The sequence below is a fragment of the Sylvia atricapilla genome, chromosome 6 (genome assembly GCF_009819655.1).
Source record: "Sylvia atricapilla isolate bSylAtr1 chromosome 6, bSylAtr1.pri, whole genome shotgun sequence".
NCBI classification, from domain to species: domain Eukaryota; kingdom Metazoa; phylum Chordata; class Aves; order Passeriformes; family Sylviidae; genus Sylvia; species Sylvia atricapilla.
Genome location: NC_089145.1, coordinates 46,670,107 through 46,685,876, shown reverse-complemented (window position 1 = coordinate 46,685,876; position 15,770 = coordinate 46,670,107). Strand labels below are relative to the sequence as shown.

The window sequence follows — 15,770 nt, the reverse complement described above, 5'->3', positions numbered from 1 at the left end:
AGCAATATGGACATATTCATTAATAAGTCCTGAAGAAATTACCAGAGTCTTTTGCAGAGCTGAAACAAGTATTTCATTACCCTACAGGGAATGAACAGAATTCTGAACTTTCTTCTTCCCTGTTCAGTTATGAATGTGCTTTTGAATACTGGTTCTCCAGTCTGCATTCACGTATTCCATGATTTTATACACTGTACAGTATCCTAACTGCTGTTGAACCTGACAGAATACAGACTCTAGATGAAATAGATGATCAAATTCTGTTGTCTTTGAGCTTTAGGCACCTTGAGTAGAGGTTATTGATGACAAAATATAAAGCTATATGTTATAAAACTATATGTAACTTCTTATCCACTTCTGAAAGCTAGCTGCCAGACTTTCAAAATGCCCCTTTACCTCATGTAGCGTATGATTTCAGAATACCTGATATTGGCCATCAGACCTGAGCTGTTGGAATTAAGACTGAAAGCCTTTGTTGGAGAAGCTCACTGTAGACCCTCTTCAGCAAGAGTGCATTTTATTCAAGGGCCTCTGCTGATGATAGCTATACTTAGGCTATATATAGGAGAAAGACTCTACTGAATGAGAAAGTCATGAGTGCTTGAATTAGGGTGTCACAGCTACTTCCAGTAATCCGGTATGGATCATTAAATGGAACTGACCTAAAACACAGGTACATTTTTTTTCTTAAAACATAGTTATTATGGTGGTATTTAGAATACCATTTTATAAATCCAGGATGATTGAAGAAGAGCAAAATTCATAGCGTGAGTTGTACTTTCTGTCTTTAATTATTATCACACTCAGTTGATGGAGTGGCTTGCTCACTGTTTGATGTATACAGATCAGTTCTGGTGCCTATAAGCTCCTTTTCAGAATAGAAGACATTTTCTAAAGCCAAGTTTCCTTTCATATGCATTGCAGTGCCTCTCAGCTCCCTTAAGAGAAGGTTTTGAAAGCAGAAGTTCTTGTATCTATTTGAAAAACACCACCTGTTATCTACTACAAATAGGGTTTTTTTTAGTCCTATATGTTTCTCAGGAACCTGGTGAAGATTTGCAATGACATGATTATTCAAATGTTTTTAAATATGCATTTCTATTCAAGTGAACTAAAGTAAGAATGTTTGAGATGTTTAGTAGGTACTCAGTTTGTCTGACCTCACAGAAATGCTATGTTGAAAAAGAGATACAGAAAAAATATTTCTGTCCAGTTATTAACCCATACTTTCTTGGAGTGTCTGTCTCAAGAACCTAGACTGCATACAGAAATGCCTTGAACTAACAAATCACATTTGCACTTCAGTACAGGAGGATCCTTCTAGTCTTCTTCCCTAACAATGGCAAGCTGTATGCCTCTTGTCTATCCTCTTGCCTGTTCATTCCAGTTTGAACAGATTGCAAAGGAGGAAAGCCTTCAAGGTGTTTCTTGTTCCCATAAATTTTGTTTATGGGGACTAAGAATGGGGACAAGACTTCAGTATTTTCCAAGGGTAGAAGGAGCAGGGAGAGATTTGCCATTTTCCCTCTGGTTTGGCAGCAGCTTGCTGGGCAGATGGTAGGCTTGTAGCTGGGGACTGCCACAGCATCCATCCACTTCTCAGATGAAGTGCTAGTCAGACAGAAGTGCTAGAGGTGTTTTTGGGAACATCTCTAACAGGTTTGAGTTACTGCTGGAGGTGTAGAAAGGCAGGCTGGTCTTTGGCTGGGGAGTACCTGGTAATGGACATGATGATATGCTTTGAGCAGAGTAGTACATACTGCGATGGCTACAGTGACACATGCAAGGGATTATTTGTTGTATATAATCCCTTGGGTTTTATTGGCTCTCATGTTCAAAAGCCTGTTACAGTTGAGTCATTTCAAATTCTGAAACATGTCAACATTTTGTCAGCAGTGTACTTGAACAGAATGTATATTCTAATATTAAGTAGAATTACAATATTATATTTTAACATAGGAGTTAACATTTTGTACTGAAGAAATGTACTTTTGTTGAGGAAGCAGTTACAAGTCTTTCCTCTAAAATCAACTAAAGCTTACAGAAAAAGATTAACAGTAATTTTGAGTGGAGTGCTTTAACAACAGGGAGTGTTAGAGTAATAGGTTGGTTTAAAAATACCTGGTTTTACCATGATAAGTCTGAAATGTGTGTGATGCATGCACACTCCTTGTGTTTCTATATGCAGTCTGTCTTGTGGTAACCTCACAGAGGTTTTTTAGAAGACTACAGTCAATTTATGTGTTAACATGACTTAATTGTCATGCTTCCACTTCTCCTTTTAATACAGGTCTTCCAAATAATAGATTTTCCTCCATTTTGTAGGTTGTGTAAGTTCTAAAAACACGTATAATATTTTTAGGTTGATAAAAGAAGCTGGCAAGCAAGATCCAGAACTGGCTTACATCAGTAGCAATTTTATAACTGGACATGGCATTGGCAAGAACCAGCCTCGTAACAAGCAGATGGAAGTAGAATTTAGAAAACAGGAAGAGGTAACTTGAAGAAAAAAAAATTTAACTGGCAGTACCCTTTTTGTGTGTGTTTGTTGTCTGTCTTTGAAAATAAAACAAATCAATATCCAGAGTCCGGGGCACAGTCATTGGAAGTTTATAGCTTTGTTTTAACAAATATGTATACTTACTGGAGATGTTTGTAAAACAATAAAAGCATGTTTGGAGACATTGCTATGTCACATTACATAAATAGAAATTAAAACTGTGTGTAAAATCATGTTTATATCTTGTGAGATCATTATCTAATTTTTCTGCCTTATGTTAGTGGTAATATAATAATCTGTTAAGAATGTAAAGTCAGGCTTACTGACATTTTCAGTAGTTAAGTTGATTTTAATATTTATGTTCTCTAAATGTGAATTTGGTTAATCATTAAATGTTATAAATACTAAGAAAAATCCCTTCATTTTACATCATTTAAAGTTCATTCTGGCTGGGTTGTGCTCCAGACACCACGTTTTTCCTTAGTATTGTTTCATATATAGTATAAATATTACAAGTGCCAGCTCTAGAATGTGCTCTGCGTCCTGAGAGTGCTTCACCCTCAGGAGTGTTTGCGAAAAGATGGTGTTGTGAAAGCAGCATCTGTTTTTTCTTTAATACCATAACTGAAAACTTGTGAGTAGATTGGAGGGGATCCCCCTCCATTGCCAGGGGTTATAGTAGTTTCTTAGATGCATGTGATTCTACATACCTGATTTTATTCCTAGAAATCTGCCAGTCCTGTTAAGTCGTATTGTTATTCAGTCGTATTCTGAAAAGGTTCTTTGTAATAGTTTTGTGTTTTTCTGTCTGGACATGTTTGGGAGGTGTTTGAGCTACTTATCTTGGTTTTACTGCCTTTTGTTCAATCACACAGTGGAAAAAGATGTTGGACTAATATGTCAAATTTGTCTTCATTACCTTTGCACAGGTTCTTAGAAAATTTCGAGCACATGAGACCAACCTACTTATTGCTACTAGTATTGTAGAAGAGGGTGTTGACATCCCAAAATGCAACTTGGTGGTGCGTTTTGATTTGCCCACAGAGTATCGTTCCTATGTGCAGTCAAAAGGAAGAGCTAGAGCACCAATTTCCAATTACATTATGTTAGCAGATACAGACAAAATCAAAAGTTTTGAAGAAGATCTTAAGACATACAAAGCAATTGAGAAGGTAGGAGGTCAAAAGAATGGGTCTGGTCTGTTTTTTAAGTGTATCATAGTGTTTTTTCAGGGAAAAAAACTCTCATCATGTTCTGTTCTTTGAATGTTAAGATCCTCCGAAACAAATGCTCAAAATCTGTTGATGCCAATGAAACTGAAACTGAACCCATTGTTGATGATGATGATGTCTTTCCACCCTATGTATTGAGGCCAGATGAGAACAGTCCAAGAGTTACTATTAACACTGCTATTGGACACATAAATAGGTAAGAGGTATATTCACTTCTTTCTTCATGTCATAGAAAAAAAGATTTCTTAGTTGGTCTCACAAAATTGATGCATGGGCTGGGGCATTTTACACATTTCCTCTTAGGCATCTTGACAGAATCTCCTCTCCTAAAGGAGGTGATCACAGAGATTTGAAAGGATTATTTACTTTCTTGGTCTTTATCCTACTTGAGGTTCTAGCTCTGATAATAAATGTAGTGATATTGATTCCTGTTTAATTAAAAGCTTACCTGAAAACATTCAGCTTCAGAATGTGTAATAAATTTGCATTTTTGCTCTTGTCAAGCTAGCTTTAAAAATAAATAAATAAAAGCACTGTTAAAACTGTAGTTAAATCTTCTAGTTCTAATATTCCCATTTGTAATAGCAGTCTGTTGTCATCTTTACAAACAAAATCATGTTAAAGTCCACAAGATGGGATGGGAGCTGCTCAAATATTCACTGTGTAAGGTGATTGTAATTAGAGGAGGTTCTCAGTGATAAGACAAAAAAGACAAGAAAGAAGATCCAGGGAGCTGTGGACCAGTCAGTTTAACTATAATCATTATGGAATGCTATGGACCAATCCCTCATGGCAACAGTTTTTAGGTCCATGAAGAAAAGGGGGTTGCCAGAAACCAAGTTTTACTGAGGGCTTTTTATCTCCAGTGTCATAAAGTGGTTGACTCTATGACAAGCAGTGAATGTCATGTACTTAAGTAAAGCTTTTGATGCAATTGCCAAAGTACTACCTTAGTAGCTAAATTCTTGAGATTCAGGCCATTTTCATGGACTGCTTGGTAAATAAAGTCTTTCAAAGCAGTCATATTTGAATAGCAGAGGGTAAATGTTTCTAAGGCTGTCTGGCAGCTGTTACGTGTGGCATTACTTCTGGCCTGTTAGGAGGTCCAGCACAGTTTAACATCAGGATGTTTGCATTTAATGTCAGGTTGGGAGAGAGGGAAGTCATTACAAGGGAGGAAGGGCAGGAGGGGGAAACCATGATAAACAGGAGCAATAAGGTAACAGTAAACTCAGGAGACATAATAGGAACCCTGAGACCTGACAGGAAATAGCCTTGTGCATCGTTACAAGCTGGAGTGACCTTTCTGGAGTCGAGGTTTGTAACAAAGGACTTGGAGGTCTTCTGCTCAGAAGTTAGTTGAATATGAGTCAGTAGTATACCTTTACGGTGCTCAATATGCCTGAAATCATCTTCTCTAGCATTCGTACCAGTAAGGTAAGGTTCTACTGAGGTGTGTTTAGGTTTTGATTTGCAGGTTTTAATGTGTAAAATGTTTTGTCAACTTAGGTACTGCGCCAGATTACCAAGTGATCCATTTACACACCTGGCTCCCAAGTGTAAGACCCGGGAACTACCTGACCATACATTTTACTCTACTCTCTACCTGCCAATCAACTCACCTCTTCGAGCTTCAATTGTTGTAGGTATTTGGGGAAGGAAAAGCATGGTAATACATTAATATGTTGGTCTAAGAATTGGTCTGTACCGTTTCTAGATTTAGTTTTACTGTTGGTAATGAAAACTAGTTTTTTTCTGTATTGTACTCTCTTAACTAGCTTTAGATCACTGTCTAGTTTTGTTATAATTCATTTTCCATCAGTTACTGCTTATGCCAAAGGCAAAAATACTTAGATATTCTGCCCTGTACATTGTTGTTTCTGCACCTTTTATTGGTTTTGATGAAAGTATAGTTGAGTTTTTGTAATTTTGGTTTCCATTCCATGGAAAAAACGCCTGAATATCTTCACAAAGCTGCCATCAATGTGTTTTTTAATAGAAATTTTGCTTGCTTCAAATGCTTGTGTTAAAATATGTAAGTAATTTGTAAACTAGTAAACCAAAGGTTTTATGAAGTATTTAAATGTTTATAGGGCCCTCCAATGAGTTGTGCAAGACTGGCTGAGAGAGTTGTCGCTCTTATTTGCTGTGAAAAACTGCACAAAATTGGTAAGAACTGGAAAAACAGCCTCTTTGTTATAGCTGAGAAATTGCATGTGGTATGGTGGTTATATATGTACATGCCCTTCTGCTGTAGCCATCTGTTGCAGCTTTCTTTCGCTTGCCTTGTTTTGTGATGCGGTCACGTACTTACTAATTGAGCTTACACCTTGTAAGCTGAAGTTAAACAAACAACAACATCTAACAAATTTTGCATTAAACAGCAAAAGCGACATCAATACTACATCCTACAGCCACAAGAACGTGGTGTTTAAAGTGAACTGTGACAAAATATAAAATACACAACTCTAAATTTATTGCTTTCTGTACTGTATTCTAAGTCATGGTCCAAAAATAGGACATTGCAGGACTACTTCAGTTCTTCTTTCTAGTAAGTATAATGGAGCATGTTCTTCATTGTGGGACATTTTAAAGATAATTCTGTGGTACTGTTTTTTTGATGAAGTACAGAAGTATTTATGCATTTTTTTTAAAGGGAAATTATCATAGGTCTGGGATTTGTATTTTTTTTCTGAGTTAAACCTTTTGAACACTGAATCCATACCAACGAATGTATCCAAGAATGGCACCCTGATGGTCGCTCAACCCAGTGTTGCAAGTGCACATTTATTAGCAGTAATTTGCTTCTTAGACTGATAGAGAAATACAAATTTTCCCTCTCCCTTTGTGTAACTCCATGTGAATGATTTTATGACAAAAGTTATAGATTTCAATTTTGTAATTAAGCATAAAATTTTTTACTACAAATAAGCATTTTTGCCCAAAATTCAGTCTCTCGCTCTTTCCCCAGAGTTGCACTTTTGTAGCTTTGCAGTAGTCCATGTATTTTAAGACCTTACATGTGAGGTGTTTTCCCAAGCAATCTCACTACTGTGTAGGATCTGAAGGAACCAAGATTTGATTGCTCATAATGCTATTTCTTTGTACTCTTTCATTCAGGTGAACTGGATGATCATTTGATGCCAGTTGGTAAAGAAACGGTTAAATATGAGGAGGAACTTGATTTACATGATGAAGAGGAAACGAGTGTTCCAGGAAGGCCAGGCTCTACAAAACGAAGACAGTGCTATCCTAAAGCTGTTAGTATCACTTACTGCTGTCCAGATCTCTGATCTAATGCTTTGTGTACTAAGACAGAATCGCCAAGTCTTATTCTTAGCTGATTACAAATTTTTAGAAGCCTTGTATTTACAGTGGAAATACTTTGCTGTTCTAATTCTGGGGAAGCCTGCACTGCTACCTGAGTTTATGGTACCACATGCTTCGGAGGCATGCCTGTAAGCTCAAAGAGTATTCACTTTCTATAGGGCTTGTTGGCAAATACTTATTTGCCTAGTATGAAAATAACTGTGAGGAAAATATTCCTGCATTAATAATCTGTAAAATCTTTATCTTATTCCTGGCTTTCAGGACAAATAATTGAACACTAGAGATGTGCCCTGGGCTAAATACAGAAATATGCTAGAGGGGTTTTTTTTGATGCTTGGTTTAGTTTGTCAGGTTTCCTTGTTGAACACAGAATTCTGTCATTCCTGGTTTAAATCTTAGAATATCAAATAAGTGTATGTCTATTTTTTTTAAATTTTAAAGCAGTTCTAAATATTATACTGTATGTTATACTTCATCTGTTGAAACGGTCTGTGTTAAGTAATGTATTCACAGTCTGTTACAATAGATTTCAACCACACTAGTTTGTAAAATTGAACTTAAATGGTATTTGTGGGAGAACTGGAAATACTTCAGGAGAAAATGGAGAAAAGAAGCTTTGTCAGAGTATTGTACAATTGCTCTGGAACCTTCTTTTTTCCTCTGCAGTTGTTACAGGTTCTGTCTAAGGTCCTTTGAATAGGACATGTAAGGTCCTTTGAATAGGACAGGTAATTCATATAGAATCTAATAATCCTTGCATTTCACAAAGATGCACAGTTTGCATTTTTGCACAGTATTTCTTGTTACAAGTGCTTTTCTTTGCCCTCTTACCTCACTAGTGATTGTTGGAAGGGGGTGATTCATAAAATGCAAGATTATGGTATCTCATTCAGAGGAGTTGATTTGTCAAGTGATGCATCATTCTTTCTCAGTTATTTCTTTTTTTATAGGGAAGCTAAGAATACTTTCCCTTGCCTTTGTCCCAACTTCTCACATCTGGAAAAGAAGCTTTGGCAAATATTTAAGGTCTGCAAGATCCTCTTGGGTTTAATGTAGTTATTAAATTTATGAGTAATTTTCCATTAAGCCAAGGCCATAGTTTTACTGCAGTGTAACTTTAAAATCCAGGACTACATGTATTGCAATTTAGTTTTAGATAAACAGGAGGATCATTTTGAGACCTGCAAAGTAATGAACTTCTACCAAATGTAAAGCATAGTTTCTTAACATCTATGAGAAATACGAGCAGCAGAGTTAAAAGCACTTGTTGCAAGTATTCACATCTGCAAGCTAGAATTGTAATGGAAAAACTCATATAGTGTAGTGCCTGGGCAAAGGGGCTGTGTATTGAATTTTGTTTATGTGTTTGTCCCAAGTGTATCAAAACATTTTTGATACTTCTAAACAATTCTGCTGCAAAAAGAATCTCTTAAACTCTTGACTGTAAGTTCAGTCAAGCTTTTGTTTGTTTGTTCTGTTCTGTTCTGAATATGCACATTTTCCTTTTTACCTTTTATTTTTCCTGTTCTGCTGTTAAGTTCCAAAGATTTTGGACATAAAATATGCTGTAGTATTACTGGTTAAATGCAGACATTTGAATTAAAGATTGTTTCAATCTGCTTAAAGTGAGGAGTGGCATGTTTTGCATCCATCCACTACTGCAGAAAGGAAGGTTCTAAGCATACCAAAAAGCAAGATTAAACAAGGTTAAATGGTCTGATCCAAGGTGATAATGCAGCTTTTTATTCTGTAAAAGAGGAAGGAAAGAGAGAAAATAGGAAAATGCCCAGCATAATTACGAGAAGCACAGGAAAGGGGCTACTACTACAGTGGGTCCAGTGCTGGCCTACAGAGTGTGATGGGGGAGATCTGCACCACCTGTGTGCAATGTCTGTCTCTCCAGTGAAGTCCTTCCCAGAGCAGTCAGGCTTGCCCGTGAGGGAGCAGAGCCATGGCAGTAGGACCAGCATGAGGGTAGGGGGCATGAGCAGCCTCACCGTGTAGGACAGCACAGACAGCAGAGATTCTAGCACTGTGTAGATTTGGTAGCACCTCTGGTAGGTTGGGCACTTGGCATAAGAGGGTTTTGAGACTGGCAGCAGCACATCTACCTCCTAAAGTTCATCGGCTGGGCTCTCATGACCTAACAAAAGTCTGCTACTTGCTTGCTTGATGTATCAACTACAAGCTATATTAATAGTTTTCAAACAGGGCGCTTCATTTTCTAAAACAAAGCAGTTTCTTAAGGCTTTTGTTAGAGGCAATTTGAAACTTGTTTTTTCAAACCCTAATTTTCAAAGAGGCAATGGAGAAACACTCCTTACATTTTACTTGTTCATGACATTCCATCCCGTGGGTTCTACCTTTACCTTGAGGAGCATGGATGTGGTTGTCTTCTCCCATGGTGATGATACAAGTGTAGCAAACAGAGGGGAAAAGTGAGATGAATAAGGGTGTTACTGTGCATGTAACCAGGCTAGTGACAACAGTTAAAAATACAAATCCAGTTACTGTTGCAACTCTTAATTTGTGCTAAGCACTTTCCTAATCCTCTAAGCTCTAAAGACTTTGAGAGAGTAGTAACCCATGATCTAGGTTCTGATCCATCAAACCAATCTCATATTTGCATAGATTGAAATAGTTCTCCAGCTTGATCACTTATTTCTTTCATCTTGGCTCATGCCTCCTTAGTGAAGGGTGAGGCATTATGGATGGTAATGCAGCACTCAGTTACAGGGAGAATCAATATTCCTTTGTTTTTCAAGTAGTCAATAACAGGGATGATCTGTACTTGCTCCCAAGGGTAAGAGGTAGGGTTTGGCATTGCTTACAAGGTAGAGAGGAAGAGTTGGGGCAGCACCTATGGTGACTTTCTTTCCCAAACACCCGTATTTTACCTTCTTCATCAGTCCACAACTTCCAGAGTTCCAGTCCTAATAAACTCTCAGGGAAGTATCAGAGTTTCAATTGCTTTTTCCTTCCCCATCAACCAGCATGTCACCTTAGCAATCTTTTGAGACTGGGCATATCCAAAAGCACCCACCTTTTTTTGAGGGAATGGTTCCACATGAAGAGGCATCTTCAACTTTGAGAGGAGATATTTGGGCTCCAGTAGCTACTAGAAAAGTTACAGGAACTTTATGAGGACCAATAGGACAGGTTGTTAGTAAATCTCCTTTAGAATTTTGGTAAGTTGTCTTACGAAAAGCCACCCTCTGTTCTCCAGCTCACCTACTGAGGACAAAGAAAGTCTCCTGGCTGCTGGCCAAACATTTTTGCTTAAGAAAGAAAACACTGCTTGAGCCCAGAATAATTTTTTTGTTGTTCTTTATTTTTAGCAGTGTTTTTCCAAATGAACCTAAAACAACTTATTCAAAGAATAATAACTAGGCGAAGCTTGCTGAGTTTTTTATCATGTTAAGGTTTTTCTTTTTATTATTTTTTTCAGATTCCAGAGTGTTTGAGGGATAGTTATCCCAAACCTGATCAGCCCTGTTACTTGTATGTAATAGGAATGGTGTTAACGACTCCTCTACCTGATGAGCTCAACTTCAGGAGACGAAAGCTATATCCTCCTGAGGATACAACAAGATGTTTTGGCATACTGACAGCCAAACCTATACCTCAAGTAAGGAATCTATTTTTTTTTTCCTTATTCTGCATGCTTTGCAACCTGTTATTTTCCGCTAACTCCCCACCCAATAGAGTGAAGAGTTGGAAATTACCATAAATGATGCTTGTATCAAGTAACCTCCAGAAAATAAGCAGCACTATCCATCCATTTGAGTCTCCACTTCTTTTTCTGTCTTTAGAGATGTAACAATCTATTTTTGCTGAACTTCTGGTTTAGAAATTTAGTATTTTTCATTGGTAAATTAAAGATGTCCCTCCTCCTTCATATGAGGTGTGATAGGCATAGACATACCAGCTACAGAGGTGGCCTGCACTGCACTACCTTATTTATGCAAAAGCTATGGTAACAAGTACTCACAGCATTCTGAGTAGGCAGCAGAAGCATAAAAAGTGGGCATATTAATTGAAATTGGCATCTCTTCAAAAAAATTCTAATATGCATTTTCTGTTGGTGAGACTCAGCTGAGGAAGATTTTTTTCTGTTGTCCACATAGGAAGCCATTTCAGGAATATTGCTAGTTTTCACATTTCTTTCTTCATAATAGAAAATACTCCCTTTTCTACTTAGCTTTTTTAAAGAGAAAAGCTGTAAAACACGAGGAGAACTGTTTAAAAAACCAAATCTGTCATTCTTTAACATACAGAGTCTCTTCTGTCATTGAAGGGTCATCACAGGTCAAAATTCTGATCCTATTTGATCTGATTTGCTGTAGGGTCAGTTGAGCATTACCTCAGAATCTGAACGAACAGCCAATACTCTGTAAAGGACTCCCACTTTTGATTTTCTTTTGTGATTTCTTTTGATTGTGTTCATGTTTAGATTCCTCACTTTCCTGTGTATACTCGCTCTGGAGAGGTTACAATATCCATTGAGCTTAAGAAATCTGGTTTTACTCTGTCTCTGCAAATGCTTGAGTTGATAACACGACTCCACCAGTACATTTTTTCACATATTCTTCGTCTTGAGAAACCTGCACTAGAGTTCAAACCTACAGAAGCTGATTCAGCCTATTGTGTTCTACCTCTAAATGTTGGTAAGAACAAAAATTTCGTGATTTACAACTTGTCAGAAAAGTTCAGCCTAGAAGACTGAGTTATGCATTTTCCTTTTTAAGTTGATGACTCCAGCACTTTGGACATTGACTTCAAGTTTATGGAAGACATTGAGAAATCTGAGGCCCGTACAGGCATTCCCAGTACGCAGTATACGAAAGAAACGCCTTTTATTTTCAAGTTAGAAGATTACCAGGATGCAGTTATCATTCCACGGTGAGTACTCTACATGGTTTAGGTGTGTATCTATTGTATTTATGGCACAGTTTAGCTTGAATTTTAATATACTTGAAAGGCTTGTGAATTTTCCTTGCTATATATTTGAGGTTTTGTATTTTAACTTTATTTGGAGGATGACTTGGTTAAAATTCCAGTTTAGACATGAGGTATTACAGTCTTTGTACGCAGAGGAACTCAGTTTCTACTGATGTAGAATACCACACTGGAGACCACATGCTAAAAAGCCAAATTATCAAACTTAATTGTTAGGTGTTTTGAATTAGGAAATTATCATTTGTAGCATTACTGTTGTTCAGAGTTGATTTTGTATTAAATTAATTAATTTAATTATCTTATTTATCTTGTAGAGGGAATTTCACAGATTATAGATTGACTTCATTCATCTTTGTCTTAAAGCACATTTCTCATTTAGCATTTGAGTTAGCTAGATAAATGTTTCCTACAACAAAAAGAACCCTCATTAACCAATAAACTCAAATATGCTGTTTAACTGTTAATCTTCATGTTAAAACATGAAGAAATTAATAAAAGCTTTACTTATTTTTTTTAGCTATCGAAATTTTGATCAGCCTCATCGATTCTATGTAGCTGATGTATACACTGATCTTACTCCACTCAGTAAATTCCCTTCCCCTGAATATGAAACTTTTGCTGAATATTATAAAACAAAGTATAATCTTGACCTTACCAATCTGAACCAGCCACTGCTGGATGTGGACCACACATCTTCAAGGTAACAACAGTCATATATTCTGTCTAATGTTTGTAGTTCGACAGTAAAGTGCCTTTTTTTTTTCCTTTCTTTAAAATATGGGATAAAGCTAAGCCTTTTTGAGTCTTCCAAAATAATTACTGATTTTCTTTTTTGAGAGATACTTGTGTAAAACAAACTATGAACTGAGTCTTTTTTTCCCCAGAGGTAATGGTGCTGTCACTTCATAGTGCATCTAAGTTGAATACTAAAAAACTTAAAGTTTAGGCTAGTAAGTTCTATTCATTAATTATGTACTTACACCACAGTATTTTCACATGGTTTTTAGACTTAATCTTTTGACTCCTCGCCATTTGAATCAGAAGGGAAAAGCACTCCCACTAAGCAGTGCTGAGAAGAGGAAAGCAAAGTGGGAAAGTTTGCAGAATAAACAGGTAAAACAGAAGCATCTAATTCAAATGCACTCTCTTAATCGTGATCTGGTGGCTACCTTTACAAGGAAAATTGTTTACTTCTCCCTCCTCTGCCAGATACTGGTTCCTGAGCTCTGTGCTATACATCCTATTCCAGCATCATTGTGGAGAAAAGCAGTTTGCCTCCCCAGCATACTTTACCGCCTACACTGCCTTTTGACAGCAGAGGAACTGAGAGCTCAAACAGCCATTGATGCTGGTGTAGGGGTTAAATCACTTCCTGCAGATTTCAGGCATGTATTTTTTCAATAGATATTTTTCAATATGATGTCTGACTTATAAGAGGAAACAACTATTATTGGCATGAATTATAAAACTGGTAACTCCTGTTCAACTCATGGCACTTCTCATGCCAAATACTTGATTATGAGAGGTGGAAGTTACATGTTGCAGTCACTGTTCTTTTGAGAAGGCTGTGGCTCTTTTTAAACGTGTATATGCATGTAGAGTCTTCTTGTCTTGTGCTAATATTTTTTTGTTAACAAACCTCCTGTTTATCTTTACAGATATCCCAACTTGGACTTTGGATGGAAAAAGTCTATTGACAGCAAGTCCTTCATCTCTCTTCCTAACTCCTCTGTAGTAGAGAATGAAAATTACTGTAAGCACAGCACAATTGTAGTCCCTGAAAATGCTGCACATCAAGGTGCTATTAGAACCTCTTCTGCAGAAAACCATGACCAAATGTCTGTGAGTTACAGAACATTGCTCAATGAGTCACCCAGTAAACTCCAAATTGATGTCTCGGTAGAATTTGCAGCAATTAATGGTGTTTCTTATAATAAAAATCTTGCCAATGGCAATTGTGATTTAGTTAACAGAGACTTTTGCCAAGGAAATCAGCTGAATTACTGCAGGCAGGAAATACCTGTACAACCAACTACCTCATATCCCATTCAGAATTTATACAACAGTGAGAACCAGCCCAAGCCCAGCAATGAATGTACTCTACCGAGTAATAAATCCCTTGATGGAAATGCTAACAGATCTACCTCAGATGAATGCCCCATAATGGCAGTGACCACCAGTACTTCAAAAGCTATTAATCTTTCAAAAGACAGAGCAGATTCTGAAAAGAGCCCTTGCAGTGGGTACTCCTCAAAAACTCTTGGTCCTAATCCTGGTCTCATTCTTCAAGCTTTGACTCTTTCAAATGCTAGTGATGGATTTAACCTGGAGCGGCTAGAGATGCTTGGTGATTCATTTTTAAAGCATGCCATCACTACATACTTGTTTTGCACTTACCCTGATGCTCACGAGGGACGGCTGTCATACATGAGAAGCAAAAAAGTGAGTAGTAGCAATCCAGTCATACTATGTAAAAGGCATGCTGTAACCAGCCATATACATGAAGTTTTGCTGGAAGGTTGAATGGGAGCAGGTTGATTTAATTCCGCAGCTTTGTTATTATACATTGAGTATCATGCGTATTAGGAATAAAAATACAATACTGTGGGCTTAATGTTGCCATAACTGTGATTGATTGAAACTTTTCAGCAGTTCTGCTTGAAATCTAAACCAGCTGATTACAAACCTAAGAAAGAACAGGACTGAATGAAAGTAAAAGTTCTGGGTTAGTGGGAACATTTGGTTCACTGAACCTCTAGAGCTGCATTGAGTAGAAGCTCTTCAGCAGCAATGCTTGAACGATTGAATTAGCAGCACAGAGCTTTAGGTTGCAGCTTTACTCGACCTTTCCTTTGTTTCCTCAAGAAGATACTTCCCGTGAAACTTTTAGCATCTTTAAAATGAAACAACAAAAAAACCTTACTGAGCTGCTGCAACAAAACTGTTGAAAGTATTTTAGAGTAAATGTATACAGTAGGGAGCAGAGTCTTCAGTTCTGCTGCTGCTAGAATAATCAACTGCGAAAACTTTTGTTTGTTTTGGGTTTTTTTCCACATGATGTGATAATTTTAATTAAATGCCAAGGCATTAATTGTCTACCTCTAATAAAATGCATCACTCTGAAAATGAAATGATTGTATAGTTTAATCTTGGAGAATAAGGAGGGGTAAATAAGTTGCACTGTTCAAACAAAAGAAGTGATTGAATATTCAGGTTAAAATTTCAAGACTTTAAAACATGCAAAGTGCATTTAAAAAGAGAAAAAAAGATCAGTGGTTGATAGTTGAAAAGGACATATATTTATATCTGAGAATGCTTTTTTCCCTTTGCTTTAAAATACTTAAAATCATTTTAGACACTGTCAAAATAACATCTGGATTATGACTTGATAAGTGTTATATGGAACTGTTTTAATACTTTATACTGCCAAGGTTTAGGTCAATCTACCTATAAATAAGAATTTTTCATTTCAAATATAGTCTGAATGATGATTATTTATACTGGTAATAAATGACTTGTACAGGTTCTGTTTACTGTTAATTTAAAAGTAGCAATCAGTTTGTTTTGTGAGGAGAATGTACTGTATTAAACTTCTTTAAGTGAAACAGTCACACCTAAGTATGCTTGGCCTCAGGAAAAAAAAAAAGGGGAGATGTGTATCTTGCTTGCGTTCTACTGTGTTATGAAAGCTGAATTCCCTTTTGAGAGTTGAGAAAATGCATAGTAATACACGACCCAGCTTGACACAT

The 15,770-nt window shown here is 36.9% G+C and overlaps 1 protein-coding gene across 1 annotated transcript in view; it reads left to right on the top strand.

The window, feature by feature from the left end:
* DICER1 (dicer 1, ribonuclease III) overlaps window positions 1-15,770 on the top strand; it is a 63,410-nt gene that overhangs the window by 33,078 nt on the left and 14,562 nt on the right. The window contains exons 11-23 of the mRNA XM_066321811.1: window positions 2,363-2,495; window positions 3,430-3,672; window positions 3,774-3,928; window positions 5,242-5,374; window positions 5,826-5,901; window positions 6,853-6,992; window positions 10,511-10,690; window positions 11,516-11,729; window positions 11,811-11,964; window positions 12,539-12,721; window positions 13,029-13,134; window positions 13,231-13,406; window positions 13,680-14,463. Of these exons, the coding sequence (XP_066177908.1) occupies window positions 2,363-2,495; window positions 3,430-3,672; window positions 3,774-3,928; window positions 5,242-5,374; window positions 5,826-5,901; window positions 6,853-6,992; window positions 10,511-10,690; window positions 11,516-11,729; window positions 11,811-11,964; window positions 12,539-12,721; window positions 13,029-13,134; window positions 13,231-13,406; window positions 13,680-14,463 (2,677 nt within the window). The remainder of the gene's footprint in view (window positions 1-2,362; window positions 2,496-3,429; window positions 3,673-3,773; window positions 3,929-5,241; window positions 5,375-5,825; window positions 5,902-6,852; window positions 6,993-10,510; window positions 10,691-11,515; window positions 11,730-11,810; window positions 11,965-12,538; window positions 12,722-13,028; window positions 13,135-13,230; window positions 13,407-13,679; window positions 14,464-15,770) is intronic.